We start from the raw sequence: 16,467 nt of genomic DNA, 5'->3' as shown, positions 1-16,467 counted from the left end.
TGGAAATACCCTAAATAGCTAACTGCAGTGTGCTGCATGAACTGGGGATAGGAGAAGTGAAGAGGTTACAGTAGTACTAAAGCAAGAAATAATTGTGTGTGAACTACAGCACGTTGGAAATTTTCTGAAGGTACTTTACACTTTTCTGTAATGGATGGAAAAGTTCTGTGGGGATGTATTAATTCTAAGAAAACTTTCGATAGAAAGCAGGCAGGCAGGCAGAGGTGTGACGGGTTTGCAAAAGCCCAGATGAGAAGGAAGCATGGATGACAGTCAAATTGTCAACAGTGATGGCAAAAGGAGGGAGGGGAGATGATGGAGGAAAATAGAGAAGTTAAATTTGAAATGTTAATGAGAGGATATGGCTAACATTGATTTGATTACTCTTTCTAGCATCAAGTGTTGTCTACCCCAGAAGAAGCGTAGAAAAAAATGGGATGCTCACGTTAATCCAAGCTAACTGTCCAGGACAAAGCCTTCAAATCACCAGGACTAGCTCTTTCCACTACTTCTATTGTATTTGCTGATGAAAGGAACTGTCCATGGCCAGCAGTGACTCAAGGTAACTTCCACATTACCTTGCAACATCATAAGATACATGATATACAGTAACTCCACTTGTTTCAGTGAATCTATTGTACAGATACAGTGAATCTAACGTATCACATAGTATCTTGTGATATTAAGCAAAAACCCATGATAATTTGTAAGTTACTTCAAGGCATTGTTGAAATATAATGGAATTGTTTACAGATGATGAATTGTCATTACTACCTGACCTAGTGGAGCTTCTATTTCAGCTTTCCAGGGAGGAGAGATGTGTTTGGAGATTATGATCCTGAGTGTGGTATACAGTAAATCCTCCAAAAACTGTAGAGATGCCATATTTTCTGGACATTCAGTCTTTGGTTACTGGTGACACACATCCTACTGGGGTAGAAACAAGAAACCCAGGACAGGGCAGTCCCAGGCTGCAACTACACAGAGTAGTGGAAAGTTTTTACTTTATTCTGTTCATAATTCCTGCTCCTAATAAAGAGTTTATCTTGACATTTGTCTGTCAGTAAAATACTACACTAAATTCAGGCCTCATATCTCATTTTCATTTTATTGTTCATATTGGTGGATACTCCATCACTAATTTGAATTTCTGTCATCCCTGATATTATGTGCTGAGCTTGAGGATGAACCAAATCTTTAGTGATTGATTTGTCCATATGTAACAACCGTGTCTTTAACTTGATTATGACAGACTTGTTCAGCTCTCAACTCCAGCTAAATTAATGGAGCTTTTTACTTTAGCTTGCCAAGTAGAAAATATGTTTTTGAGTTGAATGTCATGATTTTGGTAAAAGCAACAAAGAATCCTGTGGCACCTTATAGACTAACAGACGTTCTGCAGCATGAGCTTTGAATGGGTGAATATACCCTCTCTTCATGAGAGATGATGTCTTGTCTGATGTCTGAAAGAAGAAATGATTCACCACTCATGCTGCTAAGATGCATAGAAACGTGTGTTAGTCTGCCACATTGTTTGTTGTTGCTTTTTTTTTACAGACTAACACGGACATGATTTTGGTAGTTTGTTCTGTATACTGGTGATTAATAGCAAGTATTTGGTCATAGGTAACCAAAATTCTCAATAAAGACAAGGAGAGAAAAAGCACAACTTCTGCTGTCTAGAGTCCGTCACTATAGATGGGGTATAATATATCTTACCAGAACGTGAACTTCTACTACACCAAAATAATATATTAGAATGCAGAAATGACAACAGCTACAGGTATTAGGATTTGGCATTCATTACTGCAGGAGACAAATGTTTGAGTGAAAAACGTATCTTCCCTTTGCACTGCTGTCTATAAACTCTCATTTTGTGTACACCTTCCAGTTTGAGTGTTTTCTTGACAAAAGAAAAATGAAAGTAGCAGCTGTATTTCTTCAGCAAAGCAGCACAGACCCATTTCATAGTTAAATACATTCACTTTTTCTAAAACAAGATTCCTTTATAGTGAAAAAAATGAAACAAAAAGACTTGTTAGTAGATCTGTGTATAGCTATATTTATTCAAACTACCATCAGCCAACATCATAACACTATTACCTCATCTTCATCTGCAATGGGAAGAAGTGATCACTTTTCTATATAATTTTATGTCTAAGTTGGCCCAATTAAAAGCATCATATGCTCCTTGCTTTGTTTGTATAATTAATATGTACAAACACTTTGCTTACCCTTAATCTCTAATTATGATAAACTACACATTTTCATTTTTAGGCAAGCTTTCTAAATCTCTTCTGTGTTATGAAGATAACTTAGGAAAATTGAGGGAATTAGTGGATAGGGTCCCACTACTGTGTGTGAGATCATGCTTCCCCTTCCACTGCTCTGTGAAGGAGAACTTCCACACAGAGAAGGGGGCCTCAACTGCCTTAGTGGCATAAGTTCTCCATTTTGATCTGGTGGCATAGACTAAGAGAGTCAGGGGAGAAGTGGGAAGGTTGAGGGCTGGGATGCCCACTGTTCTCTATCCAACCCCACAGTGCTTACCTGGAAAAGTTAATACAGTCCTCATAGTGGTATTATCTTTTACACATAACCAACAATCTCACCCTGCAGTCCTAGAGGCTTCTGTGACAAATTCACTTGTAGCTTGCCTTCATTGAAGTTGCACTGCCAATCGGGTGCTGCTGGTGGCTAGAGTAGAGCAGAAGCAGCACAGGGTATCTGAGTGATTGCTTGTGAGTTTGCTACATTCCCCTTTTCTGGAATGTTGCCTCCATGACCAGACAATATGGGGTAATTTCTGTGAGGGCTTCCTTGTGGAAACTCCCTTCCCATGTGGCTTTAGTCCATGCCATATTAAATTTGGCACTGTATATACAAGAAATGAAAGATGAGTAGGTCAGAATGCATGACTATATAATGGTATGTAAGCCATAATAAAGGAAAGGGACACACATTTTGATGTCACCACCTTAGTTACAGGAGAAGGTGTGAAGAGAAGTCAGGGAGTGTTACAAATCTATTTAGTAATATAAAGTTAAAGGGAAAATATGTCCTCTATTCAATAAGACAACCTGGCTGCAGGATACCAAAACTGCTTTTCATCAGTTTTCAAACAGAAAAGAAAGGAAGTTCTGGATGAGCTGATCAGTCTGAGACAACGATAAAAAGAGGGGACAAGTGGTTTCCCAAGTTGATCTGTATAAACTAATTACACTATACATACAATTAAATAATTAATCCCAACCGCTCATTCACAGCAGAGGCTTTATGACTCCAGTATGGAACAGGTTATTAACAGCAAGGATCATTTCATCCTTGCTCAGACAACTTCCAATGTTACTGAGTTCTAGGAAGCCAAATAACCTTCTGTAGTTCTAATGCTAGATTTGCATGAATGCAATTAGGGAAAGCTCCAGTATCCATAAGAGATATTGTCAGCAATGTTAAAGTTAAACGAGATAACATGCATAATGTGCTGTCACACACAGCAGAATCGCATCTTGATAATGAATGATTTTAGAGACTGCCATCAAATTGTAATCAGATCAATAGGGTGCATGCAACTGATTGGAAGTGAAAGACACAAGGCAGCTGATCATCAAATATTCTTCCTTATAGGTATATTAAATGGCCATAGCTAATGTAAAAGTAACCATGATGTAAGAGGTAAAAAGGGTCAACTTCTCCCAAATTATCACTTTAATACCTCTGACAAACTACAGAGACCACTCAGATTTCAACAGGTGGTGGGTTTTGGAAAACTGTCAGTCCATCAAAGAGAGACATTAACACTTTGTGTATGCAGCCAACAACTAATAAACCATTACCTACAGGATTTAAAAGGGGAAATATTTTGTGGTAATCAACATACGTGGAGGTTTGAAAGGGGGTTGTTTTTGTTTGTTTTGTTGTTTTTTAAACATAGTAATTCTCAGCAGTGGAGCCTCAGTGGTATAAAGAGCCCATCATGACTAGGTAAACTAATGATGAACTTCAGAAGCATGAATAGTATTAATCCAGGGGGTGTTTTGATAAGTTTTAGTTCAACAATGGAGACAGAAAATGACTAATTACAAAATGCTTAGAGAAATATTTATTATAAATATGTTAACTGCCAAACTTACCTAAAGCTAATTTGGCACTTCAAGTGAATCATGCTGTTGGCTAGCTTGCAAACACCAGAGTAACATATATATTTGTTCCACTTGAATGACTTATAAGGAGGAAATAGACTTCATATTTCTCATGTCTTTTACAGTCTGAGACTCACCTTAAAAAGTGTTTCCTTTTATTTTGCGGTGGTTCTTAAAAAGTTGCCCATGTATAAAAGCTAGGGGAAAAAAAGATTGCAACAGGTGTTGCAATGGAGTTAATGGACTCATCTCGCCTCTGAGATCTGGGTTCACATTCAGTCTGTAGGAGTCACCATTTCCCAGCAGTTACCACACAGGATTGTCTGAAGTAACAGATTTAAATGAAGGAAATCTGTGGTAACGGTGTGGTAACAGCTGCCAAATGCTGGCTCTTGTAATGGCGTCTACTGTACTTTTGTTGCATCAAGCTATTTCACACTTAATATTAAGGCCTTTATTCTTTTGACATGAAGCATCAAGACAAATCAGGCAAAACAAAACAATCATAATTAAGTGAGAACCAGGCCATTTTATTAAATAAGTATTATGAACTTGTGATACTAGACAATTTGGGGGGTGATTTTAACATAGGGCCTGATTCTCTGGGGTGATGCAAGACCTTCATCTTACACTGGGATTTGAGAGTGCTCTGCACTAGGCTATACTTTATTTTTAGTATTCTGTCTTGAATGGTTTATAAAATAAATAGCAACTGCCTTGTACTTCTTGGTTTTGGTTTATATGTGACCTATCTACTCATAGCCAGTTATATTTAAACACCATGTTTTATGGATGCAATTAGGTATAAAACAGTTCCCAGTATACTCTCAAAGACATTTTTGCCTGTTGCTTAAGGGATTCTCCACACATATTTGAAAGATATATAATGTACAAAATTTATTAGACACCTACTAATAAAAGGAAGTCAGCCTGTTACTTATTAGTAGATGGCGCTCTGAAAAGAATAATTGCACTTTTAATTTTTTCTTGTCATTTTTTCATGTGTTCTTAATCACTTGCTTATAGTTGGTTGAAACAAAAATTTCTAATATTAATCAAGGTACTCTCCCTTACTGAATTTAAAGAGATGTACTCACCATGTACAATCAGGACATACTCTGTGCTGTTTTGGCCAATAGGGTTTGTTGCTTCACATCGATATGTACCATTGTCCGTTTTGTTTAGGAAACTAATTCTTAGGTCCCTACCATTGACAACCATTCTCTCTGGATCTGGTAGTTCTCCGCCATCCTTTGTCCACAATACTGGTTCCGGCCTATTGGATCCAAATCAACAAACTGTATCAGTTATATGTTACATATAGCATATAAAACACTCAGACAACAGCATTAGAGATAGATGAGCAGTAGGATAAACCATTTATCAGCTACCAAAGAATATCCATCAATTACTTGAATTTTTGGTACTGCATGTATATTGGACACCAAGCACTGTCTTCTATATTACTTTGGAAGTGACAGCGTCATGTCAGCCAATCCGTGTGTTCAAATGAGATGCCACTCCAGAATGGGTGGTACTTATCATATAATACACCTGCAATATTACAATGCAAAGGGTATTCTGAGTACTTAAGTGTACCCCTTGTAAGCTGGTACTACACCCACATGTTCAAAAATATAACCATAGGAGGTTATGATACAGTAATTATAAAAAGCCCAATATGTTTGTCTTTCCCTATAGCTAAGTGGCCCAGCAGCTCTTCCTAAAGGATACCACTGGAAAAGAAGGTAAGCCCCTGTGAGAATATGAAGGGTTGTCAGGACATTATGGGGAGTCATCAGATGAAGGAATGAGAAACCACAAAGAATGTGAGGAGGGCATTCGGAGATTCAAGAGAGTTTTGACAAAATGATTCTGCAAGAAAACCTTAAGTTTTGGGAAGTGGCTGTATGTTCAAATTGCTTGGACAACACATTAATCCCAAGTGGACTTTACTGCGTTCAGTGAGTTTCCTGAACCAGGCATATCCATCTCTAATTTGCATGTTTTAATCTAAATTTGGTTTTGTAGATAAGTTTTGCCAGAAGCCAAAATAACCTCCACCCCCACTCATCTGTTAAAAGCATGACACTTCTATTATCACAAGACATTGGTAGTGTAGGAACAATTGTCCTGCTTCTTGGAAACAAGGGGTCATCATTAGCAAAGTTAGCAGAAATAAATGTTTCCTTAATGTTTTATTAGCAAGGTTAGGAAATTATCTTCACAAAGAGGCTGAGAAATCCAAATAGTGCAAAAGAGATTAAGATAATGTGGTCCTGTTAATGTTTTTTCTTTAATGGCAACCATAGTACATCATGAGAGTTGTAGTCCAGCTAGGGACCTCAGCACACAGAGGAGAAAGGGGACATGAGGTGCCCGAAACACAGCTGACATAAGGCACTGTGGTGGCATTTCCTAATTAACAATTTCAGTTTTCAGTTGAATACTTTCAGTTTTTGATTCCATCCTAAGAAGCTGAAATTTCCCACAGGGAGAAAAGAAAAATGACCGATTTTCAGCCTAAAATCACCTATGTGGAATTGCAAATGAGGAGTTATAAATATCTCTATGATGGGCAAGGAATGAGAGGTTTGCTTGCTGAATACTGAACAGCTGGAGACCAGATTTACTTGAGGATCTGAGATGCTAATCAATAAAGCAAGATGTACCTCAGAGACCATCCAACATGTTGAACATGCATCTGATTATATGAACCAAATCTAAGGAAACAGACAAACCTGAGCAATGGTTACCATCCCAGCCACATGAGAACTAAGTGGAAAGGAGAAATTGCAGCCTTGCATTCATTCCTAGCGACTTTCATGTTGCCATTTGCTACCAGACTCTCCACTAGAGAGTATCCAGGCTGCCTACAGTCAGTGAGACATCCCTAATGGAGAGTCAGTTTCTGCTTCTTCATGAATATCTGTCTGTGCAACATCATAGCTGTTTCCAAACCAATGAATTACGGCTGTGCTGCTGATATCCATAGGTTTGTATGTTATAGGCCAGTGGTTCTCAAACTTTTGTACTGGTGACCCCTTTCACATAGCAATCCTCTGAGTGTGAGCCCCTTATAAATGGAAAACACTTTTAAAATATATTTAACTCCATTATAAATGCTGGATGCAAAGTGGGGTTTGAGGTGGAGGCTGACAGCTCATGACTCTCCATATAATAACCTCGCGACCCCCTGAGGGGTCCTGACTCACAGTTTGAGAAGCCCTGATATAGGCCAAAGTAGACACTCGTTCACTCCGATGACTATCTAGATTGAACCCAATTAATCAAGAATAATTCCAAACTTGTACTTATGTACCTGAGAGCAGAATTTGGACTTTTATATTTTTATTTTCATATCAATGCATTTAGCTATATGACCAAATAACTAAACAGAATAAAATAGCTGTTAGGAATTCAGCATTTAGGGATTGAGTTGTGGTGAGCATCACAAGGCCTAACTTTCAGAAAATCACTGGGATTTACAAAGCCTAAAAGTTTGGCACCTCTCCTCCCTATAGAATGAACAGGGAGAGATAGGTGCCTTAAAATGCGATTTACAAAATGCAGCATGCTGAGCGTGGAGCCAGCTAAACTAGCCAATGGCAGAATGTTAAGACGAGGGGTGTGTCGCAAGCTTTGCCCCTCTCAGGGAGATAGACACCTAAGTCCAGGCTGCAGGGAGGCACCTACCTCCACTTGGAATTCACAGCTGTGAACCCTCTGCTGGAGTTAGGTGCTTCTTGTCAGAGGTGATGATGATGGAGGAGCGCCCTCATAACATTTAGCTCAGTGACTAGTGTACACATCCAGGATGTGGGAGACCCTCTGCATGAACAGGAGAAGGGATTTGAACAGGGATATGCCACCTCTCAGGTGAGTGCCCTAGCTTCTGGGCTATGGGATATTCTGAGGTGAGTCTCTCTCAATTGCTCGTTGTAATTGTCCCACTTTCGATAAATAATTGAGTGTGAGAATGATGCTATAGCCCGGTGGGTAGGGCACTCACTTTGGAGGTGGGAGACTGTGGATACGGTAACCCTACTCCAATGACCGTTCGACTATTTATCCAAAGCTCCACTCCCCAAGTTAGGTGGGCTCTGAGCATGCCTACCAGATTGGGCCCACAGGTGAGTTAGTTGGAGTAGCTCCTGTCTAGCTTCCCCTAGTTCATGGATCATTAATGCATATTCTCAGAAGCAGAAGCATAGACTCCAAGGAAACTTTTACTGAAAAAACTTAGGCCCCAAATGGGTTTAGCTGCCTAGTGTTAGGTGGCAGATGAGTGTGGGGGTTGTGAATAGCAGTGTCACCTAAATCTGGGACTTAGGTGCCTAAAGTAGCAGTAAGGTGCTTAATTCCCATTATGAATCTACCCATAGACCCCCAGTTCAGCAAACCACTATTCTAGAAATCACTGAAATTCTTAACTTAAAACACAAGCTTACTGACTTTACTGAGGTTTAAGAACAGAAGCTATATTGCTTTCCTGAAAAGTTATGGTTTTAAGCGTAGGCTTAAGTACTTTGCTGAATTGTGGCTTCAGATCGTGGATATAAGAATACAATCCCATGAAGGGCAATTACATGATTTTCTTTAAGACTGCACTGCAAGTATAAGTGAACTGATGTTTGCTGTCGTATACTATTGATCGCTATGTTGATTTTTATTTTAAATGACTTCTTCATGAAAATCTCCACCAAATTTAGTAGCAGGGGCATCATTTCAGAAACATTCTGGTGGTAAGCGCAATGTTATGTCAGTATTCCCGCTTCTGCCTCCCCGCTGAGGCCACAGCTGCTCATGGGTGCAGGAGGAGTTAGTGAGCTGGTCCTATCCCAGAGTAAGGTGGGGTGCTGGTCCTATCCTAGGGAGTAAGAGGTGGGCTCCGGGCAGCGATTGGGGCCTGGCTTACTTCAACCCAGGCTGCTGCTGCTGCTGCCTGTCCGGCCAGTGAGGACAGCAGTGCTGATAAGCTGACAATTAGGACCTCTGGCCCATCCTGCCCCACCCCACAGCAGACCCCGCAGGCCCAGGCAAGAAGCCTGGCAAGGAGTTATGAAAATTCAGGATAGGGAGTGGAACAAATGCCCCCTAACCCATAGCAAATAGCATTCCTGTTTAGTAGATCTTAAATTATTTGTGCTCTTTATGAGAAAATAAAGTTTTTTGTATTAACTGTAGTAATTACCCTTGTGATAGTTTGCTGAAGTCTTGTTTAATCTAATTTTGGCCTGATCAACTGCTCATTGGGACACTGATTCAAGACAACACTGGAGCACATGCTTAAATTCATTCTTATTCAGGAAATCACGAGTATGTGCTTAGTTTTAAGCACATGCTTAAGTATCACTGACTTTAATGGGTATTAAACATATGCTTTAAGTTAAGTCGTGCTTCAACACGCTTCCTTAATGAGGATACTTAAATATACAGGGCCTAAATATACAAACAAAAATATGTCTATCCCTTTTGTTAATATACACAGTAATACAAGGAGTCCTCGGACTTATGATGCCTGACTTACGTCGGACGTCACTTACGGCGCTTTTCAATTGACTGCCTATTTCGCCCCTACGATGCTTCTTTCGCCCTTAGGTCACTCAATTTGCATAAAGTTCACTTGAAATTACTTCCTGGTTGTGTTATACTGGTATGGAGCTTGAAGGGGTCACTTCTGAGTTGCTTCGAGGCAGCAAGATAGGTTTTTGCCAAGTAGGGTTGCCGCTTGTTTTTTATTGGCTCCCGGCCCCAAGCTCAGCTAGTCAGAAGGCTTGAACAGTGATTGGCTGAGGCTCAGCATTTGTGCAGTTATCCCTGGTTTTCTGGGCCTGTGTTGCCGGCATTCTGAGTAGCATATATGAGTTAATATGTTTACTTGAATGCGATTTACAGAATACAGTGTTCAGTAAATACATTGATGTTGCAACATTAGTCATATATAATTCACTTAGTACAAAAATGAGGGTTATTGTGGTGAAAATAGAGTATCACGCCTTGGTTCAGGAATCAATCCCGCCTTCATACCATTGATTCCTATGGGAAAAGTGCTTTTGACTTACAACGCAATTCTGAGGAACGAATTGTGTCGTAAGTCCAAGGACTCCCTGTATAATGGCCTTTATATGTAAGTGACCAGCCTGTCTCAATATGTAAAGGGAAAGTGTAGAAATCTGATTTGTTATAATTTGCTAACAAAGGCTGATCAGTACAATTTGTTATCACACTCCTCATTGCTTCTCATTTACAAATTTACTGAGAGGTTACATTCCCAAGAGCAGCAACTCTGAAGTGTTTCTGCCAGAATGTACATCACTGCTTTCATAAAATGCATTTTTAAGCAGCTTCTTTACAATGACAATTTACAGAAGTAAAAATCTTCATCTAAATTAGATGGAAAACCCATAGGACCACAAATAGCCATCAAGTGAATGCTTGGCTATATTTACCTCTAGAGGCCTTGTTATGTCTTAATAAATAGTGTTTATACAATTCATTAGAGAGCCAAGAGTGAATTATTATAATCTTGTATTGACAAGGTGGCTATATTTTTTTATGTTTGATGATGTTCCAAGCAGAGGGACTCTCTTTCCCACTAAACATTTTGTGAGGGAGGAATATGCCCAATTTGAGGACACATCTTTAATATTCTATAGTATCAGACAAACGTATGCGCCCATACTGTGCATATCTATCTATATGGTACACTGCATAATTTTAGCACATTTGAACATTTTTGCGAATATATGAATTAGCTGACGTGATGCTGACCATGGCAATATCGTTATTGTAGACCAGAACAGATAGTGTTCACCACTATGCCAGCTACTTGTGATTACTTGCACTACATTAATGGTTTAATCACAATTAACTGATATGATGCTGAGAACAATTTGTGCTAGTGAACAACAGTCAAATACATGGGAGTAAATATCATGTCAGCTAACCCAGTGCTTCATGGCCACATTCTAACACAGTGGTCCCCAAACTTTTCAAACATCCCACCTTATCCTTCCTGAGGCTGTGAGTGGGGCTGCAGTTCCGGGGGTGGGGGGATGCAGACAGAGATAACAGGGCCAAGGCTGGGGCTGCAGCTGCAGGCAGGCCAGGGCCAAGGTGCAGAGCTGCAGTTGGGCTGCGGTCAGGAGCCCAGGCCCTGGGTGTGGGGGGTCGGGGCAGAGCCGGAGCAGAGCGGAGCTAGGTGGCACTCCCTCAGAGGGCATGCCCCACAGTTTGGATACCTCTGTTCTAACATTTTGTCACGTAGACAAACCCGTAGGTGGTCCAAGGAATACTACACTTCTGATATCATTCAGCTCAAGTGGCTCTTTCAAGGTTTACAACATCTGCAGAGACTGAAAGCTTTGCATTCAACAGTTACCTCATAAATGAATTCAGCAGAAGACACCTCCTTTGTTATACACAGAGTAGCTTCAATTAATATGACTGTATAAAAAAGGATTTGGTTTAAAGCAAAACCAGGCATATTTGCATCAAAATAACTAAGATATGATAAAGTATTAGATAATATATAAAGGAATATCATGGTCTAGGCTAAGTGCTGCTTTTACTAATTGTGCTTTGCATACAAACTTCCAAAGTAGACTATTAGTGCTACAGTTCACAGCAAGAAACTAGGGTTACTAATCATGAATAAATTAAAATAGTCTACACATTACCAATTAATACAAAAAAGCTCAAGCTCTGTGATATCGCTAAACAACTGCTAAGTGGACTTAGATTTTTATAGAATTTGAATTTAGAACTAATAAAAATAGTCCATAGGCTTTCATTAATTGACATCCAGACAGAATCTGATTTCTTGGTGTAAATGAAGAATAGTCTTCTCTGACTAAATCAGCCTCAAAAGTTGATTTAAACAGCAAGAGATACTGCAGTTCCTTTCTGCAAACTTAAATGGAACAGCAGTGAGTACATCAAGTCTGATATGAGGTTCCACAGAGAACATGAGTGTTGTCATGTGACATAACAGTGAGTAACTTAACATAGAATGGTATAAGAAGGAGAAATCCTCTTCCGACTATGAAGCTCACAAACCAAAAAGAAGAGAGAACGCTAAGGATGACGTGAAATACATTCAAAATAATAATTAAAAAGTATTCTGACTGTACTGGTAATACAAGGGCAGACTAAGGCTGTGATTCAGAAAAGAAATTAAACATGTTTAGGTTCCATTGAAATCAATGGGATGTAAGCAATCATTTTAATCCTCTCTCATTTGGAAAGCTTCTATGCTTTTAATAATTTTTGTTGCCTTTTTCATATCTTCTGCATAAAACAGGGTCTTATTTGAACTGCATTTCTGTCATCTTAGTCCTTTGCTGAACTGGGGCCTTAAAAATTACAAAACATCTTAAAATCAAGATATTTGATTTCTTGGTTCCTTACCCACTTGAACCTGAGGTCAAAGCCCTGGGTTTTTAATGCTTGGTTTGAGGGTACTTACAACATCTCTAATTTAACTTAAACCCTAAATTACTGATGTATACTCTCAATCTTACCTCCACCTGAACATAGTCTTTGGGCGTGTTTACACAGCAAAAAAACAAAAACAAACAAAAAGCCCTACAGCAGCGCATCTCAGAGCCTGGGTCAATTGATTTGGGCGTGTGCTGCAGTGCTAAAACAGCAGTGTAGATATGTGGGGCCAGAGATGGAGCCCAGGCTCTGAGATCCTCCCTGTCACTGGGTCTCAGAGCCCAAGCTCCAGCTAAAGCCCAAACTCCAACAGCTACACTGCTATTTTTAGCACTGCAGTGCGAGCCCCACTAGCCCGAGTCAGTTGGACTGGGATCGGAGGCTTGCTGCCGCAGTGGGTTTTCCTCAGGGAGGTGCGGGGGGGGGGGGGGGCGGGACAGGGGAGAGGAGGAGGGCAGGGCGTGCTGTGTAAACATACCCAGTATTTAGGAATAGTACATAGGTTTATCCTGTCACCTCTAATTTATCTTCCCTCTGAACTGAGTAGACGCAATCATTTTAATCCCCTCTCATATTGAAGGCCTTCTTTGCTTTTCATCACTTGTGTTACCTTTTTCTGGACTTCTGCGTAAAGGGGGGTCACTCTGTGACTGTATTTCTATCACCTTAGAGCACAATCCAGCAATCATTGCAATCTTGACTACCATGAGTAGTGCTTTTCATTTCAACGAGACAATTTATTGCAGCACATGTGTAGTAATAAATGTTTGCTGGATCAGTCCCTTAGGATGTTACCACTCATCCCCATCTGGATATCTAAAAATCCTGTCAAGATTGCTTAGTCAGTGTGGATAAGAATAAGGAGGATATAAGAAGGATTTGCACAATGTTAACAAACCAAGTAAATTAGTTCCCAAATATTTTGTCTATTCTTCCCTGGGATTATGACTAAATCCTTCAAATAGCAGTGCACTTGTATTCTATGAAGTCCTTAATATAGATCTCCAGTCAGAATTCTTTGATGAACAAGGGAAAGAGCTCTACTATGCTTACCATATCACTTTTGGTTGAAATTCCAGTGTAACCTTTGCAATCATTTTAGCAGAATGATTGCTTCCACTCTTCATTAATTTTACCTCTATTAACCATACCCTGAGTCTGGCTTTTCTGGTTCTTCAATTCACCACCACCAAAACTTACTGCCTGAGGGAATTCCCTGTGTTGTAGATATTTTGACCAGTCTGGTAAGCTGTGTTGCCAGTTTGGGGGCATTTAATCTGGTAGAAAAAGTCAACAGCCACGTGCTCCATACTTTTGTGAAAATCTGGGGGAAATCATTTATGAGGGGAATATTGCACATTTTGGAAAGAGACGGATAATGTTTCAGACCTGGAGAGACCATTGTAGGATTTATATTCCCCCCGAATTTAGTCAAGAACAAACTAAATTCTCTGCTTTTTGGAACGTTCTCTGCATATTACCACTCAGGGGTTGCGCTGGCCGGTGCAGCCTGGACCTTGGAATCTTCTCCCAAGGGTGCCTGTTACACTGCTCACACGCCTTCTCCTTCTCCCCTCAGTTTTGTTGAACATTATGAGGGTGAGCATATAAAAGGGAGCATGGCACCTCAGTCCCTCCCTACTGCACCATCACACAGAAGTGCGCTTCTCTTGGATCCGGAGCCTTACTACTTTTAAGTGCCAGAAGATAATTATTAGTTATTAAAGTTGGTGTTTGTTAGTTAATTAGAGTTAGCATGATAAACTCTGTGCCATCAAAATTCTGATGGTGAATGTGAAGAAGTAAAGAGCAGACTTAAAAAGATGTGTTTGCTGTCCAGTGGTATTTCCAGTGACAGATGCCCATGTAAGGGGCATGTCTAGGTGAGGGACCCTCTACATCCACAGATTCATAGATTCCAAGGCCAGAAGGGACCATTACGATAATCTAGTCTGATCCCCTGTATAAAAAAAGTCATAGAACTTCTTCAAATTAATTCCCAGACCATCCAATTTTGATTTAAACATTTAATTGATAGAGAATCCACCATGACCCTGGTAAATTGTTCCAGATGCTCTGTCTGCTGTAAGTTCACTTCAAGAGTGCAGTAGCCCACAGAGCTAGATTTAGCATTTTATTTTACTCAGCAAAAACGCAAAGGAATCTACAGGCCTGTATCCTATAAGATATTAGCTAAACAGTTAGCATAAAGCACACAAAACTGGCCCAACAGTCACTCTGAGTTTTGGGGAACTAGGAAAGGTGTTTAAGGCAGAAATTTATGCCAGGTAACCACACAAACATTGAACTGATACTGGCAGGGGTACTAGAACAATTTATATAGAGGGGGTGCCGAGAGCCATTGAACCAAACTATAAACCCTGTATTAATGGGCAGCAGGTTTAAAACAAATAAAAGGAAGTTCTTCTTCACACAGAGCACAGTCAACTTGTGGAATTCCTTGCCTGAGAAGGTTGTGAAGGCTAGGACTATAACAGGGTTTAAAAGAGAAATGGATAAATTCATGGAGGTTAAGTCCATTAATGGCTATTAGCCAGGATGGGTAAGGAATGGTGTCCCTAGCCTCTGTCTGTCAGAGGGTGGTGATGGATGGCAAGAGAGAGATCACTTGATCATTACCTCTTAGGTTCACTCCCTCTGGGGCACCTGGCATTGGCCACTGTCGGTAGACAGGATACTGATTTGGATGGACCTTTGGTCTGACCCAGTACGGCCATTCTTATGTTCTGTATGAGTTGGAATGTCACACACTTCAAGCCAGAGTGTGTGGCAGAATCCCCAGCACCCATAGTTCCAGCACCTATGGATACTAGGCTTGAATATTTTAGGATAAAATGTTGGCAAATGTTTAAGCATGAACTTGTCTTGGCAATTAATTGATGTATACGATAATTAGTTGAAATCATTAATATACTAACCCAAACATTATTAGGGTGAGGAGGTTAGATATGGACAAGGGAGGCTAAGCATTTGAATTAATATTCATGACAGCCCCTAGGCCATATAATAGGACAGACCATCATTGGGCATGCCAGAAACAGGGCCTTACCCCCAGATCCCCAAGGAAGGGTGTAAGTACATGAGCACATGTATGAGGAATGTTACAAAATGTCACCTTAATTCTGTATTTGTGCTTTTTATGTGGTTTGGTGCTTTCCTGTCTTTACTAATTGTGCTAATAAAAGTGGTTAAAACTTTGCTTTGTCCTCAGTGAATGTCACCGTTGTGCATACTAAGGTTCCCAACCAGATATTAAACTTACCCTTGATTCTGTTGTGCTGGACTAAAATAACTACAATCCCCCAGCTCTTTAAATTAGAATTAATTGGAAATCAATAATAATCAATAACCACTAAATAATCAGGCAACAGTGTACATGGACAAAGATTACAGGTATTCTTACTTCAGGAGGCATTCGCAGTAAAGCCTGTTGGATCCAACATGTGCAAGTGTGCAGACAACAAAGCCCAGGGCTTTGTGATGTGAGCTCAGCATCTGCTATAACCAAGGTGCCAATGAAGACCCTGAAATTGGCATCAGATCTAACTCCAGTGCCTGTATATAATCAGGACACAGGGCATCAGATCTGTTGAAACAAAAAGCCTATTAGGTTCTGTCAGCACTGGCACCAGATTCAAGGGCACAGCCACATGAGAGGCCATCTGATTTGTCTGTTGCAGCAATGAAGATGATGGCTAAGGAAAGGATGGTCACCAGAGCAGGGGTAGGCAACCTATGGCATGGATGCCGAAGGCAGCATGCGAGCTGATTTTCAGTGGCACTCACACTGCCCGGGTTCTGGCCACCGGTCAGGGAAGCTGTGCATTTTAATTTAATTTAAAATGAAGCTTCTTAAACATTT

The 16,467-nt window shown here is 40.2% G+C and overlaps 1 protein-coding gene across 8 annotated transcripts in view; it reads right to left on the bottom strand.

The window, feature by feature from the left end:
• Positions 1 to 16,467, bottom strand: part of CADM2 (cell adhesion molecule 2) — a 1,013,511-nt gene that overhangs the window by 76,054 nt on the left and 920,990 nt on the right. For all 8 annotated transcript variants that reach the window (XM_039483428.1, XM_039483451.1, XM_039483441.1 and 5 more), the window contains one exon: positions 5,240 to 5,418. In XM_039483428.1, coding sequence (XP_039339362.1) covers positions 5,240 to 5,418 — 179 coding nt within the window. The remainder of the gene's footprint in view (positions 1 to 5,239; positions 5,419 to 16,467) is intronic.

Source organism: Mauremys reevesii, linkage group 1 (genome assembly GCF_016161935.1).
Source record: "Mauremys reevesii isolate NIE-2019 linkage group 1, ASM1616193v1, whole genome shotgun sequence".
Classification (NCBI taxonomy): domain Eukaryota; kingdom Metazoa; phylum Chordata; order Testudines; family Geoemydidae; genus Mauremys; species Mauremys reevesii.
The sequence above is the reverse complement of the archived record's forward strand: the minus strand, read 5'-3'. Positions and strand labels throughout refer to the sequence as shown.